Here is a 19,862-nt window from a genome sequence, read left to right on the forward strand (position 1 = left end):
TAGAATTCTATAATTTTTACTTATCTTTTTATTCTAAGGCTACATCAAAACTTTCATTTGCGAATTTAAACTTTGAACTTTTGAACGCGACTTGAAAAAGTGTTGTCTATAAACTAAACTGATATGAAATAATTTCCGACTTTCTCTATAATGAAAATTAAGTAGCGGGGAGAGAGAAACAGAGCTAGTGCATCTCCCTAAAGCATAAGCTCCTCATATATGTTAATTTGGACTTTCAGTACAATCAAACCTTGGTAAAGACAGTAAATTAATTAATAATGCAAAATGCACCAAAAAATATTCATTTAAAAAATAAGTTGTCATTGTTTTAAAGTAGTTTTATTCTGCATCACTTTCCTCTGAAAATTACTATATTTTTCACATAGGGGGAGCAAAAGGGGGCAGTTCCCCCCCCCCCCTCCCTGGCTTTTGAGAAGAAATCGCTTATTTTTAAAAACTAATCTTCATTAAGTTTATACTAAAAAAATGAATATTTGTAAATTTGGGTTTTAAATTTTTAATTAAATCGGCACTACAAAATGGGTTCAAAAAAGCAAGAGGGCTACTCCACTCGCACCGCGTGTTTCAGGATCCGATTCGTCGATGTCATCGCCAGGGTTGTTTTTCCATTACTATATTTTTCTTTACCGTCATCCCGAAGTTGCCTCCTCCCCCCGCCCTGGAAAAAAATCTGCGGACGCCATTGCTATATTTTTATCACATTTGGCCGTAAAGTATCTACTATATTTTCCCGAAAAAGTTGGCAACCCCACTGTTAGGTGATGTTAAGTATAGGAAAATATCTTTTATTGCCCATTATTTATACTTTTACCAGAGAAGTGGCAAAGGCCATAGATAACCAAGGAAAATACTTCGATTAAAAAAACTTGTAATATACTTCCCCTTTTAATAAAGATGTCGGTTCAGTATATCGCACGAACTTTCATCGATCACATCCTTGCAAAAGTTCACTTAAGAGGGTATTCTGGTCTGACGAGCAAAAAAAAATCGATTTTTTTTTGCATTTTCTACAGGTACATTATATGGGGAATACGTATGCAAAAGGATTTTTTCCAATTCGTATTATTTGCAGAGCTACAGGGTGCAGAATAGGTAGGTATATGACGCGCTCACTGATGGGGACGGGCGACGCATAACAGTTTTGTTCCTGCAAGTGTATTTCGGCAAAATTTCGGCGGACTGTTCTTTCTGGGGGTGGTGGGGAGGGGGGGGGGATTTCTGTGTTTTTTAAAACACAAAAATCGACCATTTGGTTACAAAGCGACCGCTACTCTCCTAGGTCACCTTTCTGTCTAAATTGCACGCAAAACTTTAAACGCGTTTTTCTCGAAACCATGTTTTTCGAATCGGTGGCCATGATATTTCAAGATCGGCTGGACCAACTCAGTCCAAGTTTTGCATATATTATCATCACACATGTGGCTATCGTCCCTACCAGAATGATGATAAAATATTTTGTTTTTAAACTTGCACAGACCTTTAAAGTTGAAAAATTGTGCGAAAATCGAAACTTAATTTTCAAACCGCTGCCATCTGCTTAATTTTCAATATCTTTTTACCATTCTTGTAGGAACAATAGCCACAGGCATACAGACAAAGAATCTCTTTTAATTTTTTGTTATAGACCACTAGAACGAGCCCAATCATGGGCACCGTGACACCATGTTTTTCTTGTTCACCATTACTTTAAAGCAGTCAACTGCGTTTGATTTTAATTTTCTTCCATTGAAAAAATTTGTAAAGATAGTTCAAACATCAATAAACCCGTAGCAGTAAACTAAATAATAATAAAATTGCTGGGTTCTTTGTAAAAAAAATCCGAAGTAACGCGACAAGAACGCCTCGTCAGACCAGAATACCCCCTTGAAACAAAACTGATTGAATCATTAAGTAAATATGGTACTGCAACTCTATAATAAGAAATGGTCACGGGAATGCCCACAGCAACAGGGGTCCAGTAGTAGCGTGTTCACTTCCGTTTTATCGTTCGCCATCGCTTCCACAGATAAATCGTCGCCGCGGTTTTGCCATTGTCGCCAAAAAAAAAAAAGAGAAGAAGAAAAGAGAAGCCTGGGCTCGTTCGATAAAGAAACTAATGGCGCGAGTCACTTGAGAAACACTCGCTGGCAAGGTCCGGTGAAAGTGAATTTCCTGGAAATCGGTGTGCGTCCACGTTCTTTCCCCGTAATCCATACCCAGGAACCGGGCACAAGAACGGCGACGGGCCATGAGTAAGCAAGCTGGCGTAATAATACGGTTCGCGCCGCTTAACGGAACCAGGATTCTCCCGATGGCTGTTGCACGTCGATGCTGGCGCGTAACATCGCTTCAGCGGCGACTGCAGATTTCAGCTCTGTCGCATGGTCGCGGACCGTTAGCGCGACGACTCCTCAAAGGCCGTCGCCGGGACCGTCGACGTCGGGGCATGAATGCAAATGCGCGGCTTCAATGGTAGGGAGACGACCGTTTGTCTTCTGGCCGATTAGCAAAACCGAAGGAGGCTCGTCCTTTGGACGCTTCTGGCATTCATTTTGCTCGGACGGCTTAGACCTCGCCTGGGAGCGTTCTCCTCTTATTTAGAAACGGTACTCGCGTCTTGTTTCCTTGTTTAATACGTTACGCGAATGGAGCCTGGATTTATACGTCTGCTTGGACGCGAATCGCTGCCTTTTAGGATGTCACGGCGGAGGTGGATTAATCGCTGCTGGCGCGAATAGATTATTTTCCTGTTTTGAGAGAACCACTGAGTTGCGTTGCGCATTAGTGCGATACTTAGCGATATGTTAACGTTCAGGTCACCTTAAATCACGAGGTCTTAAAAAAGAACAATTCTCGTGGCTGACGATCTTCAGGAGCAGGTATCAAACTTCCATCTGGGATTCGGAAAAAAATTAGCACTCGGATCTCTAAACTTATCACCCACGCTAAGCGAATTCTTAAAATTCTGAGCTGCAGGACGAGCTCACGCTTTCAAGAATCTCTGAACATTTAATCCGCGCTTAATAAATCTTGGGAGCCTTCGAGCGTCTTCGCCGCGGAGTGCACGGTATTAAAAACTCCCGTCCTTCGTTAACAGTGCCCATAGCTCAACGAGCGCGGCAATAAGTTCGCGTTAATGTCTTAAGCGACCGCTCGAAATTGAACTCAATAATGGTCACGACGCACGGATGAGTCGCCGCGCAATTTTGCAATGCAAAGGTCCGAAGAGTAACGGTCTAATTCGTTCGCCGGAATGTATCCAGGCGATCTCTGTCTCTCGAAATCGTACGTACAGAACGCAATGGAAATTAATGGCGAGTGGATGCATAGCGCACAGTGGTATAGGGTGGTCGTGCATAATGGAGATTCAGCTTTACGTTGTGTAATTGGATAATTACACCACGGTGCACCGCGCCAGCCTCTTCGTAACGTAGAATCATGATCGAACTCGCGGTTACACGCTACGTATAATTTTCGTGGATTCTTCCCTCGTCCGTACGACCTTCGACGCGATGCTCACTGTTAAATCTCCGCCTTCAGCGTACCCTTTCAAATTCCTCGCGCTGCACCGTCTTCATTAGCCCAATCGAATCGTCAATGGAGAGCATTCTCAATTGGAGGGGAGAAATCGAGAAATGTCACAAAGTAGCTTTATTGAGAAAATCCAGTTTTAATACTTCAGTGCACGAGTAAAGGAACAAGGTTCAGTGAACTTAACTGTATTGTTCATAAGATGAACAATCTATACTCTAATTAGGCATCAGAAAAGATCTCAGCAGAAAGATAACTGTTCAGATTGCTGTCTATCTTTCAAGTGGAACACTGTGACAAAATAAATGTCCACTTCTATTATTATCAAAACAAGGATGTGTGCACAGTGACGTCGAAGGGCTTCTGACGTAGTGCAAGCTTAGACTGATCAGATATACATACTGCAAGCAGGGAGAGTGGAGACATTCCGTAAGGTCCCTATTATCAAAAATGAGGGACAAATGAAGGGTAAGGGGAAAACAGGGAGTGTCACAAAACAGCTATCGAGAAAATTAAGTGTCTCGTTCCAGTGGAGGGTGGACATTCCCTGTTTTTAACCAGTACACCAAATATTTAACGTTGTCTTACGTGGACACTTCTACCTCATAACCCATTCTGATTTGACAGTTCCGTGGCCCCAGTTGCCACCAGCAAAATACGTTTTGCATCGCAGAATCGCTAAAAATGGACATCCCTGTTTTCTCCTCACCCTTCAATTTATTCTATAGAAGCGGGCATATTATCTCACAGTTGCTCAACCTAAATCGCGAACTCCATTTCCATTTATCAGCCAGCATCTGCATGAATTTCAATCCTCCCCCCGGTGGTTAACGGTTCGTATTATTCGCAATCGAAAAGAAATGAAATCTTAATCAAAGTATTTCACCGAGAACTTGAATTTACGAGACGCCCCGCTCCTCTTTTCATGCCGGTCGCATAAATTTCTCGATATTAATCTGCGCGCGGTCCCGATCTCCCATTGTTCTTCGCCGCAATATTCGTGTAGCGGATAAGGAAAGATGGCGGGGTGGCTAGACGAGCGAACCGTTTGCCTTTGACCTGAAATTTAACGCTGCTCCGCGGCGGTTAAGTAATTCATACCCTCCGCGGCGCAGCTCCGCGCAGATCCCGAAGAAGTCATTAATGCTATTCCGCATTCGTTATGGATCCTCGGCGTGCGAGCCGGCGCTATAATCGGCCGGTGGGAATTCGATTCCTGGAACGTTTCCGAAGATCAATGCACCGCGTTCCCATTGCCACGAACGTATGTAACAGGCAGGCTGAAATTACACGGGCGCGAGGCTGGCATGTTTATCCCCGCCGTATTGGAGCACATAGTTGCGTCAAATTCGAAAATACTCGGCCACTTTACCGAGCAGCATTTGCATCCCACCACTATGCAATTTCCAACCCATTCAACGGCTCCTCGAACGACTTTATATCGTGAGACGCGTCCAGAAGTGGTAATCTCAAATGATCGTACGGCATTCGTGCCAATTAGCGATATGTTTTATGATACGTACCACGTGTGGGAATCGTGCAAACGAATGCTATGCAAATGAAATTCGTTTCTGATCTCCTTTCGGAGCTTTCTGGCTTTTTTTGTCACCCCTTTTGGAAGGCACTGGTACGTCTGCCTCTTTGTGAGTGTTTTGCAGCAAGTAGTTAGAATAATGAATAGTTTCTGGGGGGATGATAATCAGGTGAATAGACTGTTAAATTAATAAGGCAGGATCTGAAATGAAGAGTTCTGAATTAGGGTAGTGGATAAGATTTCTTTCATATACTGCTTGACACTATTTTTTATCGATCGGGCACGCGAAAAGTTAAACGAAATTCGTGTAAAGCAAATTGTGTATCAGACGATACAGGTGTAAGTGGTATTGTTTTAAATTATCAGTCATTAGTTAGAAGAAGATGGCGTATTGTTTCAAATTTAACCCTTCGTTGACACTCTGGGTGGGAACCACTCATAAGCTGATTTTGACGCTCTGTGCCTTCTATGTGCAAAATAAATGCCTTTATTCCAAAGCCAACTTACAAACAATTTTTTTCTTCAAAATATTATATCTGAACAATGACTCTGTAACTTTTTAGCTTCTAATATTGAATTTTGTAAACGTTACAATTTTTTGAAGATCTTTTTTTTGTTTTCTCGACATATGGTAATCTAGAATTTTTTTACAAAAACTGTGATCAAATTTCAATAAAGAAAACTATTAGAATACATTCTAGAGACCTTGACATTGACTCATGATTTTTTTCATAACGATTGAATTCTTTAGATGAGAATGGCAGTCGTTCAAAAATTGCTCTGGGTGTGAGCCACCCAGGTATGTCAAAGTTGATCGAAAAGAGAGGTGTGTCAACGAAGGGTTAAGAACCAGTAAACAAGTGACTATTCAAAGCGATAAACTTCATCGTCAAAAGAGTATGTTGCAATGAATTAGCCCTCGTTATAAGTTTTCTAAAGTTTTATGTAAATTTCGTGTATTCAAATTGTTGTCTCTGTTTTATTTACTTCTTACATGATTTTTAAGAAGATTGTAAGGGAGAGTGGCTCAGAAAAAAAGTTTAAAAAACGACCTTTACTATTTTTTTTTATATCCCGACCAATTGCATTTTTTTCTAACGCACAAGAAGAGGAATTTGAAAAATACATTAGGTATAGGTTGTAGCAATATTTTTTTGTGGTTTGACCACTAACACCAAGGGTTTTGCTTTTTTACTATAAAGTTGATTTTTATTATAATTTTTCAAAAATTCGCCACAGTACTTTATAGATGAATAGTTTAAGTACGTTTGTAAATAATAATCAAATTCATTTCTGACATAGTTTTCGTTTTGTTTGCTTTTTGCTTAGGTGTTCGAAATTACCCCACTCTCCCTTATACGTCTTCCCTTGGGCATTTATTTTTCAACTAATGTATGCACAATTATATATTCGACAAAAAATAGTGTCGAGCAGTATATGTATATGCATTGGAATAGAATACAGAGGTCTTGTACTTTGAAGAGTAGATTTATTTAGTTCAGGTGCAATGGGAAAGGAGAGTGGTTGCGTCAGAGGTATTTAATTCGAGGAAAGCGTGCAGATTGGCTAAACGTATTTCCCCAACCAATTTAAGGTCGTTGATCAATCCTACGCACGGCTCTGTGTAATGCAACGCCTACGTTGCACCGTTTGTCGGTGCATACAATTCGATTGATGCGTCGCATAACTTGTGCACATAGTATATGCAGCAGTATCATCTGTAATTATAGTAATGAACTTTTCAGATTTGATAAACCACGGTCCGTTAAAAAATTACATTCTCCGTGCAGTTTTTCTCGATCTTCTTGAATTCATATCGATGAGACAATCTTCCATGGTGTAATTGCAATTATATGTTTCGATTTCCAATGCTATTTACTAGCAATTGGCAAGCAACATATGAACTGGAAATTTTTTTCATATTTCGGTACCCCAATTTGTAACTTTTCAAAGCTTACAATTTCAATTTTCAAATCTCCGAATCCTTCTACATCCAACCCCCAAAATCTTCAAACTCCCAAATCCACAAGCTCGCAACTCTCCGAGTCTCTAAATCCCGAAATTCCACACCTGAGAATCCCCAAAAATTGCAATTTAATGAGAATAATTTATCGCACATTCCCCATCGCAGCTGCGTGCACTAGGGTGGAATGAAAAAACTTCCCCTTAGTCTCCAGATTAAACCTGCAAAAGCTAGTTTCTGCAAAAAAAAAATTGAAGATCCCCAGGGATCATGAAGTTCCAATTTCTTTCATTTTAAAATTTTCCATCTGTTACCTTTTTTGTATTCTTAACACGCTCACTGTCCAGAAATCTAGCATACTCGCCGCTCATACGTGCATCAAGCAACAAAACGCTTAGTTGAAACATTTGCCTCTTCATTTGTGTATAAAATGTATCGTCGCTTCTCCAGCCTAGCTGCTCTCTTCATTATTCTTAAATAATAAAAAAAAAGATTGCTATTACCAAAGAGTCAATTACTATAAAGTACATAAAAAAATCACGGAATACTCATGAAATCAATAAAAATATTATTCTTTGAGTGGCTTTTGACGCCTCGAGAAATCTGCCAAGCAAGTTCAGAGTGAAAAGGCAGTTTCGTAAATATACGCGACTGTTGGCCGAGGCGGAAAAGGCGACGTGCCCGGCCGCCGCGATTCATCCTTTTCCCCCTCCGGGTGCAACGACTTGGATGCACCGTTTGCCGACAACTAGAACTCGATTCACGTTGCACGCAGAACCGTAGCCCGCGCGTCACACGTCGTCGCCGTCTGCATGGCCTCTGCAGCCGCGGCCGTGGCGCATAACTGCATCTAAGGTGCGTTCGTTCCCCGACTCCCCTGCTACACCCCCCTTTTCCCTGCGCAGCCTCCGCGGTGCCCGTGCACCAGGATTGGCGCTCGCGTGTACGTGCACGGACGCGCTATTTGCCCGGCAGAAACGATCGAAAAGTGGGTCAACGGCTGCCTGAATGCCTGGCTCGCTTGCCTGGCTTGCTCGACTGCCTGTTGCGTCTCAGCGAAGCCGCTTTCTCTTCTCTTGCGGCGCAACGACTCCGTCGCCAGGAATTCTAACGCTTACGTGTATTGCTCTCTGTCTCGTCCCTCCCCCACCCCTCTCTCTCTCTCTCTTCTTCGTCTAGCGTTTCTTCATTGTTGGACTTTCCTCTTATCAATTTGTTTCTCCGTACCACCACGGGCAGGAAAGACGGCCTGGTTCCCCGAATGTTACTTGGGAGTGAATCCGAGTTTGGTAGCTCGCTTACCTTCCTTGTTAGTCTTGTTGAGGTAGGATTTTGAGGAATGCTGGGGGCGACCTGGTGACGTCGAGCCCGGGAATTCACCTGGAATGTGTTAAAGATTTAAAAGAAGTTTTAGAAAATTATGGCGAATTCGGTATCTCGCACTGACTCTGTGCTGGTGCCAGAAAATGACTTGGATTGGTTGCTTCTTATAGAGCTATCTTCGTCTCTATCAGAAACAACTAATGCCACTCATTTTCTGGCATCAGAGTCAGTGCGAGATACCGAATTCGCTATTAGCTTCGATGCGTCCTTATGGAACCGTTTCCACCAAAAGCTGAGCTAAGCTGTGCTGTGCTTTTATATTTTTTAGCACAGCCAGATATAGCACAGCGCAGCTTAGGTTAACTCCCAGGTGGATCCCCGGCTTAATTCTACTTTTTGGAGTCCACTTGCTGGTGTTGGGTTGTTTGAAACAGTTGAGGAAATTGTTAGACGAGGTCTCTACAGTTGGAATGCTCCAGTGTCAGTCCTGTCTCCTTGGAAATGTGTCAAAGTATCTTTGTACCTATCACGATGGTAGATGCAACGTTCACGCAACGTGGACATTATTTTGCGGAGGGATATGGCATAGGTACATTCAGATTTGTAATAGGATTAACTTCAATTCAAGAGGATAAAGTGAGATGAAGTGGATAGCGAGGATGAAGTGAAGAGGACTTCGTGTGATATTCTTTTTTCTTACTTAATGCGTCGGAGACTTGAATTTGGCTACTTCGTTGAATAATATAATCACGTGACTACGCAGTCCTCTAATTACATTAAGCAGTGTCGTATTACTATTTCTTCAGGCCTCTTCTCCATTCACCACCCCCTTACCAACAGCCACTCCGCGTCGCTACTTTCAAAAAGTGCTTCCACGAAGCCTGACTTCGCTGTCAAGATTATTTAACCGAAACTTCACGGCAGTCATTACGTACTCCAATTCATTCTCTCCGTCTCTCGTTGAGTGGCACCACTTATTTGCCTTCCCTCTTGTTCAACTCCCGTTTCTCCCTTCGCAAGGTTACCACGGGGCTTAATTGTTTTACATTACCACAGAACGCTCGCGAGGTATTATTAATCTCCAGGTATGATAAATTTATCTGCTCGCTCCTTCCTGCCCTCTCCTCCTTCCCACCGTTCTCCCTTTACCGCCGAATGCCAACCGCTAAGAGTACCGAACACTTTCGTGGAGTTTCTTACCGTATCGGGGGAGGGGAGGGCAGGTATTCATGCAAATGGGATTCGTATGGAGTCATTAGAGATAACGCAACTTTGGCGAATGCAAGGGGGGACAACACTCGCGGATGAATCAGTGGTAATGACAAGAAAGTATTGAACGAGTTGTAATGCTCGCGACGAATTCAAATGAACGTTCATTTGGGATCGTGGAAAGACACGAGGTAACATTTTCTGAGAATTTATATTTCGACCATTATCATTGAGCTTTTAAATGAAATTTTGCGACGTTACTGTTTTAATGTATATACATATGACGTTTTGAATGAATGTGTCGTTAAAGCGAGGGTACTACCAAGTGGTATAGTGCAATGAGGTTAGCTTATTCAATTACCGGCATTCTTTATCGCATTCAAATTATAATTAGTCTTAAGACTATTACATATACGTTATATAACAATAATTAGTCTTAAGACTATTTAATTCTAAAGCTGGGAATTCACCTGGAAGCTAAGCTAAGCTGTGCAGGCATCTGTGTTATGCCTTGCTGTGTTTCCGAAATATCGCTTGCGGGGCAATCTCGTGCTACGTCGAGCTAACCCGACAAAAACATAGCACAGAAACGTAGCTTTTGTTGGAAAATGATGTATTGAAGCTGTTTTTTTTAAACATAGCATAGCGTGACACAGCTTAGCTTAGGTTTTGGCGGGAACGGTTACATAAGAATATATTGAAACTAACTTTTTAAAATGTAGCATAGCATAGCATGGCTTAGCTTATTAGCTTAGCTCCCAGATGTATTCCCAGCTTTAGTTTCTTGACTAAAGTGGGGTGCAATATTATACAGTCTTTCGAGAAAATAATAAAAAAAAACATTGTTACGCGAATTAATTTCAATAATGGAGGAATGAAGCCACGATCCCACGTGTGCAACGCATGACAATTAAGATGTCTTCGAGTCCGTATAACACTGGAACTACCGACAATGAATGTATACCTATTTCTACCAGATCAGTCAAAATGACTGGTTATTTATAAAATACGTTATGAAAGCAAAATAAACCTTTATTCATTTTTGTTTCATTTTTATACTGTTAAAAAATATGTACATAATAATATTATACATATTTATACTACTTAGATATACACTTGTAGACAGTTTTTATAAATGGAGATGAGACCTTTTTGTATGTACATTTCCCGCAAACATATTTTTTGCATCTATCGCAAGTATTATGGTTTCATTATTTCTGCAATATCCAATTTGACATCATTTACGTTTATTCAAATTTTGTGTCGTATTTGCGGACATTCTATCTAACGGAAAAAATGTCAAAATGTTGCGGTATATCTAGGTATAGTATATATGTGCCTTTGAAAAGGATGAGGAAGAGGCGATGACAAATTGATAAATTTAATTCCTTAGATATTGGAATAAAAATCATGAAAAAATTCTGAAATGCAAAGTCATACATTTGAGTAATTTTATATGGAAATTTAAATGAATAGTGTTTGTTTTGTGGAATACAGATATCACAGGTATTGCTAGCAATAATGAGATCTTCAATACACATCTCCAAACAGAATATGGTGGCCCAAGCATGCCCAAACCTAAGTTCACGCAGAAGCCTCGCTATTGCTCGATATATATATGCTAGACTTGAATAGTGAGAATGGTAATGCAACAATTAGAACAGAGTTTAACCCAAAGGTGTTTCTGTTGCAGTGCGGCAGCATGTTACATGCGCAGCTAGAAATTTGGAAAGCAGCGGTCGAGGAATCGCCGCGCAACACACTGGCAGCATCTTGGAGTCCTGCAGGGGTTGTCCAAACACCCAACAGCAACACAGCCGGGTCGCCAACTATTGGGAAGGCTTCTGTCAGTGTCAAAGGCTCCTCCTGCAGCGTGGATTTCTCCGATGGTAAGTCGATTTTTAAATATCGTGTTTATTTCATCAATTGCTTTTAACATAATGCTTCCCTAAGTTACTGCCGCCTGCAGTCTACCATTTCTACTGTTCCCAATAATAGTTCCTTAGCATGGAGCGCTCCAAGTTTCAAACACTACCATAAAGTCACCATACGGCTTATTCCTGACTAAAGTAACAACCCCTACACGCATAGAAATACAAATAATTATTAAAAATTCGTCCACTTAAAAATTCGTTGCCCTTAGGCAGTTTCATTCGTTCATGATTAAGTGTCGCAAGTTGCATCTCCAGGTTTACCGAATCCTACGCTCTTCATTCATGCCCCAATCGAACCACCATACAGGGTTATCCGTTTAACTCAGAACGCGCGAGCGAGAGCAGATTAATTTACCAAGTAGTCAGTCCTTGTGCCAAAGAAGAAATTGAATTTTGGACGCGCCAACGCCTTGCTCAGGGTTTTTGCGTCGTTCTCCCCTCAGCCTGAGGACAAGTAAAGAGTCCTTGTAGAAAACACCGCGAGTGGCAAAATTAAAACAAAAATTTTAACGGAAAATGTGCTAAGTGCCAATGGTAATACTATAGTATAGAATTTGATTTTTGGCACTTAGTGTTTTCTACAAGGACTCTTCAAATGTCGAGGCGATTAACTGAAAATGGCCACGCGAGGCATCTGTTCTCGCGCGCGCGTTCTGATTCAAGTGAACAACCCTGTATAAATTCAACATTTCTACAATAACCATACTACCAACCCTACCACCCAAGGTAGAACTTTCTGTATAACATCCATGCATCATGCTTCGCGAAAACACCCGCACGTCACGCCTGCATCTAACACACGAGATGGAGAACACATGAAGCGCAAGCTCTTGATCACGATGAATTCCACGCGTCTAACCAATAGCGAACGTGAAAACAACGACCGAGAAACGCATGGCACACACAAGTCACAAGGACACGAAACCACACCGAGCACCTGGCAGGGTCCTGGATCATTCACCAAAAGGGGGCGTGTCGCCTCGGTGTCGCTTTTTTCCAGACGAGGACGAGGACTGCGGCTCCTCGCAAACTGGGGTAGGCGGTGGTGGCGGCAGCGGTGGCAAGATGCGAAACGGTGGCTCGCACATTCACCTCTGGCAGTTCCTGAAGGAACTGCTGCAGAGCCCCGGCGTGCACGGGTCCTGCATACGCTGGCTGGACCGCGGCAAGGGCGTGTTCAAGATCGAAGACTCGGTCCGCGTGGCCAGGCTCTGGGGCAAGCGAAAGAATCGGCCAGCCATGAACTACGACAAGCTGAGCCGCAGCATCAGGCAGTACTACAAGAAGGGGATCATGAAGAAGACGGAGCGCAGCCAGAGGCTGGTCTATCAGTTCTGCCATCCGTACTGCCTCTAAACGGCCACCGTTAAGCCTTTGCACTCCGGCGCCGTGGCGTTACCCCGCCAGCCACTTGGGAAATATTTTATTTATTGCCGACGAACACGCGAATGGGATGGAGCTGAGCTTCGTTCGCGGGGCGAACAATTTATTCGAGTATTTATTGAAACGTACAGTGCGCCGGGGTAACGCCCAATGCGCCGCTATCTTTATTCCCTTTCCCCCCCTTTTCGTTTATTATAACCCCTGGGAAGTGTCTCTGAGTATCAGCAACGGTTCCGCGCGGAGATCTCGTCGGAGCGTCGTCGTGGTGTGCGACGGGTTTATCGGCAAGCGTGCACCACAGTGCAAGGGGTTAACACCTTTCCATCGATTCCAGACTCAAGGTGGCCGCCTGATTACCTTGAGCCTGGTGTCACGTCGAAGGGAGCTGCGACGAAGGGCTTCCGACTCTTTCTGCGTGCAGGTTCTTTTTTTTCCCCTTTCTTTTATTATCTTCTTTTTTATATATATATATATACGTAGACTTATCACGATGTACGTGTGTCGCGTGCGTGACTGTGCCGTGCGTGTGTCTTTTTTTTTTTGGTGTGCATGATAAAAGGAGAATCAGTACGGAGGTCGAAGGTAAACGATCCACCGTGTCCGGCATTATCCTTCGAGGATAACGCCGTGTTACGGATGGGTACATTTAGTACGCCCGTTTTGGGCGACCCCCCACCCCTAAGTTTTCCCCAGTTTCCCCCCTTTTGGTTTCTGTCCCGACTTTTCTCTTGTAACATAAACATCTTTTTGGTAAAATTAAGCTGCTCTATCGTTACACGAGCCACAGCTTCACCGCGGCTGTCTGCCTTCTGGCGAGCCGTGCTGTGGCCATTGGTGCGTCGAGACGACGGCAGCAGTCGATTTTTAAACCTTTCCACTGGTACTGTTGCATTCGGGAGAGCATTTTCTCAGTAATTTCTGCTATCGCGAATTTACCCACAGATACCAATTTTACACTTAGATCCTCTGTTCTATTACAGAATCTTAAGCAGTCCATGCCTAAGGGAGGCACGTCTGCTAATTAAGCTTCATTGAAAGCTCTCTATAGTAGCAGGCCCTGCGGTAAAACATTTTTTTTTTCGTTGGAAGTATAATGTCTTTGAAAGGTTTCAGTTTCTTTTAGCAGTGCCGCGAGCGCTCGTGTGTCAGTGTATCAGCACCAGTTTACGATTACCGATCGTATAACCCGCACGCGTACTAATACTAATGTTATACTAATATAATTTTAACGTAATATTATAGGACTATTAATTTTAGTAATATCGCTATATTGATATGAGATTAGTAATATTACTACAGTGTACTACTAACAGCACCATTACTACGGATAGCACGCTAATGCTGGTATTAAATCGGTATTATATACCGTTATGTCGGCATCACTGTGCTATTATACGCTGATACGTTGGTACACGGCGCTTACACCGCGGCACTGTCTCAACAGTTCATAGCAGTGGAAAGGTTGACAATATCGACGCGCTCGATGGCTCGTTTTGGAGGTACGTCCTGCGAGCTTCGAGTGATGCTCGTCGTTATCTCGACAATTGTTCGAGGACGGAAAGAAAAAAAACAACGACGAAGAAGTAAGTGGAGTTCCGTTGGAGAAAAGGGAAGAAACTGCTCTTTCCTCTCTGCTCTCACGATTGCTTGCCAGCACCGGTCGCCAAAGCCTCGAGCTGCATCCGACCCACGGATCCACGATCCACGGGCGATTCGGCAGGCGGAACTATTCGCTGTTGCTCGATTCGCCCTGCCATTTGTCGCTTTTTCAATGGACACGGTAAGAAATACAGCTCTCGTTAAAGACGAAACACTTAGCGCGACTGCATTCAGCCAGAAATGTGATATTAATAGTATCGATCGTTAGATGGGGAGGAATATTTTAATTAGTCGCGGGAGAGAGCCTTAAAATATTTTTCTAGCAAATTCAACTTAGCTAGCTAAAAGAAATTATCTATTTTCTACAGTGAATGTATAGGTACGTATTCTTATAAGAGTAACTACTGTGAACGCGATAAAGAAGTATTTAACTCCTTGACATTTTGCAAATCATATTTTCCGAAGGAAAATTAGGGTCAGAAGAAGTGCAACAAACCCTTCACAGTGGAAGTGATGTTTCTGATATTTTCAAATAGGGGAGTAAGAAAACATTCGGCAGTGGTGCACTCAGGATTTAATCTTGAGGGGAGCCCAGTTGAACGGACAAAAATATTTTTAACGCAAATGCAATAAAATTCATTAGGTGATTATAGAAATTTATTTAAAGAATAAAATTCACTTTACTTTTCTTTTTACAAAGCTCTTGAACTACTTCAGTCGTGGTTACATTAATCTCCTTTCACGCGTTTCTTTGGGGGGTGCCAGGCTCCTTGCCCTCCCTCTCTGTGTGCGCCACTTTCCAAATCTTTTACAAAATTCATCGTCCACTTCGATAATCACAACCGCGTCACGCGTGTCTTTACGAGATCACAGCTGAAACGTGAAGGGGTTGAACATCACGTTCTATTTATAACGAGGAACAATTTCAACGTCAATTTTCTATCGCGAAACTGAAAAGTGCCTTCCGATGTGCCTTCTTGCTGTTCGCTGAAACGAGAAGAATCGCCCCGATCTGACACGCGTCCTTTCGAGGCCGCCGGTCCGCGTTGCTAGCCGCGCGGAGCGGAAAATTTCGCTCGCCAGGCGTGACACGATCGGCGCGCGATCGATTCGTCCTAGGGCACGCGATTTACGCCCTCCTGGTCGCCGAGGAGCGGCAGGGTGTTCCTTTGAAAACCCGTCGAGTGGCGATCGTGGCTAGCTCGAGGCGCTAAACGTTTTGCGCGACTGGCTCTGGTGATTTTGGTCCCATATATCTATGATATATTAACGTTGTATGTTCCATGAACGATCTAGCATGTAAGCTGAATACCTAGGTGTGTAAGTGCCTCGTGGCGGCTCGGGTGAGCCGCCGTTAAGTTACTCCAAGAGATTTCACGTCTTCTCTCTGCCCTTTCTCTCATCTTTCGCTCTTCTAACATTCGATCTCGACGATTAATTCCCATTAATCGTCAGGTCACTCGCGAGCGGTAGCATTCGAGCTTCCGAGCGTTCTCTATTTAAGATTTATTTAAACTTTCTCTGGACGCGTCTCGAATTCCTCACGTTCACCGGGCCCCGACTGATTTTGTATAAATACACCTCTCCCCCATCTTTTATTCTCCCGCGACGACGAGTCGAATATCAAACGACCGTTGGTTTCGCGCGCCGAGATTCCGAGTGATTAATGTATTCGAGACATTCCTTTGATACCGAAGACGGAAGGGAACGGTCGAGGCCCGCGCGCGACGGCGGAATTCGAATTCTTATTCACGTTACGTTTATTTAAAACGGCTCTGCCGTATTTATTTAAGAACTTACCCCCCCCCCCCCCCCGGTGGACACTCGTTACACTTGTTCTACTAACACTGCAGATGTTCGCTCACTGATATCGGTTGTACATACTCGGCGCGTAATTACCTTCCAAGCTCGTTTCTTTTCTCTACTTTTTTTTTTTAATTTATTTAACTGCGTTCGTTCGTATTATCGTGTTAATATGTATGTATATTGTGTACGCGTGTATTGTTAGAAAGTTGTACGATAAGGCGTCGAGGTCGTCGCGGCGTGGCATACCGTGGGACTGGTTTTAATTTCACGTTCGGTCTGTCGAGGTCCATGTGAATTGCAGCTTACAGGGCGTAACGGGTGCGAAGGGAATCTGCGAGGACGATCCCCCTTGTTGTCCTGAAGGTGCGATTACTGCCAAATACGGAAGGAGCAAGGGTCTATTTTGCTATCTCGAGTTTATGAAATTCTAAGGGTAGATCGTTGAGCCAAAGGGCGCGGCGGCGTGCTCGATAATATCCTCGAAACCAGCCTCGAGAGATGTCTCCGTTTCTGATCGCCCGTGGCGATTGGAAACTGGCGCAAGGTCTGTCGAAAAGCAGATGGAATGTCGTAGTAGTTACCATCGAAATGGTAAGGAAACGATATTAACCCTTCGTGGTCACGCAGGGTATACCGCACCCCAAGAGCAATTTTCGAGTTCAAGTGTCCGATGATTAAACCGCGAAAGAAATATCGCTTTTTCCACAATCGTGGAAATGGCTCTTCTTCAACTACAAATCATATCGAAATGTACATTTCTAGAAAACGACTGTTAGAGCTTGATTATATGAGTATTACGAATGGACAATTATCACTGAAAAGTTAGAAGACTCATAAATACGAAAATGGTAACTCAAAAAAACGCTGGGGTGCAGTCAACCCTATGTGTCCAATTTGTAATTATAAGAAGCTGTGACCTCGGAGGGTTAATAATCCAGAACGTGGTCAAGTGATAAGCACAAAAATGCACAACCCTATCAACAAAAAAAAGAAAAAAATTAGCGGCTTCGTTTTTTAGAATTCTTCAAAAGCTGCCGTGTGTATCTTATTTTATCTTCAAGCTCGGGGAAATTATTTACCCCGTTCTGCTCGTATCGATTCACCCTGCAGATCAGTAATAGAATCCCCAATTTTCCATTTCGAATCTTGGAACGTTAAGACATGCAATATCCATTGCGAAATTGCACGACAAAAGGCTTGACATCTCCTTTCGACGAGCCTTGCGAAATTGAAATGTGAATGTGGCGCGAATAATCGGGCGCGTTTCGGGGCTCGTTGGATTTCGACGATAAGACGGCAATAAGCCCGGCACACAATACTCGTAAAGTCGTGAACAGATCGGAATATCGAGTGCATATTGCAAAGTGAATCGAAGCCGTTCCCCTGTCACTGGTTAAGTCTACGGTTAATAACCGGCATAAAGTTGGCGTTATTAAGATTTTAACGCGACGATGCACCGAGGGTCGCCTCTTATCACTTCGGAATATGTAGATACCTGCTCCGCGAGTCTGGTAAGCTTATCGATAATTTCGATGGCGCTTGCAGAGGATGTTTTACGCCTCGGCGTAATTTCGAGCGCATTGAAAATCGACAATGATCGTAAACTACGTCGGATTATCGGTGTCGATTGACAATATCGTTGATTTCGATCGAACGCCTCTGAGATTTATCTGCGCCCCTTTTAGCGGCATGGTACCACGCAAGCAACGCGGTAGATATTATGTTCCAATAAATTGTGGCATTTTCACACTGCGAAACTTCCTTGAGGCGATGGAAAAGCCTTTTGCGGGCTCTTTGAAAAATCGCTGATTTTTTAGAATATTAATAGGAAGGTGCTTCGGTCCATCAGTATTTTCAATGGAAGATAACGAAATCTCTAACTAATATACGTAAAATCTCTAACTAATATTCCATATCTTCTGTGAATTTTCAGCTCGATTTTTGCTTGCTTAAAGTAAGGTAGAGAACTCTGTGAAATGCTGATGCTTTTCTCAGTGTAAGTTAATAATCTGCTGCTATCACTCCACGATTCAAAGAGCCAAGATAATTTACAGAAATTCTGAAAATTACTTCAGTGTATCGTACTATCTTTCTCTGCTGAAGAAAAAGGATTTGCTGTCATCCATACCTCAATACACTCACTCTATCTTCTACAACTATACCTCTATTTGAAACTGCAAAAAAAAACAATACTACATACTTACATCAATGACCCAATACCCATATTCCAACCACTCACCTACACCCACAGTTAAAAGCAACCAGTAAGGCTGCTCGAGTACTCGGAAGAAGTGAGCCGAGCCAGGCTCGGGTTTTCGAGCCGAGTACCCTTAAAAACCGAGTGGCTCGAAAGAACCGAGCGGCTCGATAAAACCGAGTAGCTCGCATTTTTTCGAGCGGCCCGAAAGAATCGAGAAGCTTGAATTTTTTCGAGCGGCTCAAATACGGGCAATACGAATGTTTGGAATATTTTAGGTTAAGTTTATCTACGGGGACGTAAATAATGGTTTTCAATAAGTAATGTGATTAATTAAAATATAAACTGTAATTTGAAATTTTTGTAACTTTTGAAAATAAGTACTAAATTCAATTTTTTTTCTTCATTTTTTTGTGTATTTATGAACGTATTCATACACTTCTCTTTATGTTATCTTTCTTTTCTTCGTACATTTTTCTTCGTAAACTAAAATATTCGAAACATTCGTATTGCCTGAAACGTTCAAGCTTCAAGCTACTCGACGCAGTCGGTCTGCTCGAAAATTTCGATCTGCTCCAAGTATATTCGAGTCGCTCGAAAAAATTCGAGTTTCTCGGTTCTTTCGGTCCCAATTTCTGCTTATGTCCCCATTTCTACTCATTTCATATTTTTCTTATTATTAAATGCGTTACGTTTGTACTATAGTTGCAACAAAATAATTCTAAATTATTTAAACATTTACGCGAGTGTTGCAATACATCGCTATTTTTCATGAACAGAAATACGGACATTCAGAGCATTATATATTTAATTACAAATTACTAATAATTAAACATCTTGAAATATCTTTCTTAAATAGTTTTTCAATTGGTTGATTTATTATTAAAGAATTAATCAATTACTCTGCAAATTTTCATCGCAAACAAATTTTTTACACCTTCTTTATGACGAGTTACCTCTTAAATCAGCTGAAATTTGGACATTCACCTTACTCGGTTTTATCGAGCCGATCGGTTCTTTCGAGCTACTCGGTTTTTACGGGTACTCGGCTCGGTCCGAACATCAAGCTACTCGAATATTCGAGTACTCGAACAGCCTTAGCATCCAACTCTCAGCCTTGTGTTCCTAAAATTTTTCAAATATCCGTACACCCTCAAATTCCTGACAAAACATCAAAATACAATTCCAAAATGGATACAGCCGACACCTGGAGAAGCCTCGGACAGTAGCAACTACAAGAACGTGGCTATCGAAAGCTCTAAGTGCCTCGATTCGATGTACCCCATCGATCCTGGTGCTCGCAAATGGGTTCAGCCTCAAGGAAGTCGTGTAGAGGGTGAATAACGCGGCGCCACGCGACCGTTCTTCCCCGGAGTTTACGAT

At 42.6% G+C, this 19,862-nt stretch overlaps 1 protein-coding gene across 2 annotated transcripts in view; it reads left to right on the plus strand.

The window, feature by feature from the left end:
- The window catches only part of Ets98b (DNA-binding protein Ets98B), a 105,044-nt gene extending 86,693 nt beyond the window's left edge, over window positions 1-18,351 (plus strand). Inside the window, exons 5-6 of one of the 2 annotated variants that reach the window (XM_076819347.1) lie at window positions 11,254-11,449; window positions 12,360-18,351. In XM_076819347.1, the coding sequence (XP_076675462.1) occupies window positions 11,254-11,449; window positions 12,360-12,850 (687 nt within the window). In that variant the 3' untranslated portion in view covers window positions 12,851-18,351. The remainder of the gene's footprint in view (window positions 1-11,253; window positions 11,450-12,359) is intronic. The other variant, XM_076819348.1, reaches the window with a different exon arrangement.
- Window positions 18,352-19,862: the final 1,511 nt, after the last annotated feature.

Source organism: Andrena cerasifolii, chromosome 9, assembly GCF_050908995.1.
Source record: "Andrena cerasifolii isolate SP2316 chromosome 9, iyAndCera1_principal, whole genome shotgun sequence".
Classification (NCBI taxonomy): Eukaryota; Metazoa; Arthropoda; class Insecta; order Hymenoptera; family Andrenidae; genus Andrena; species Andrena cerasifolii.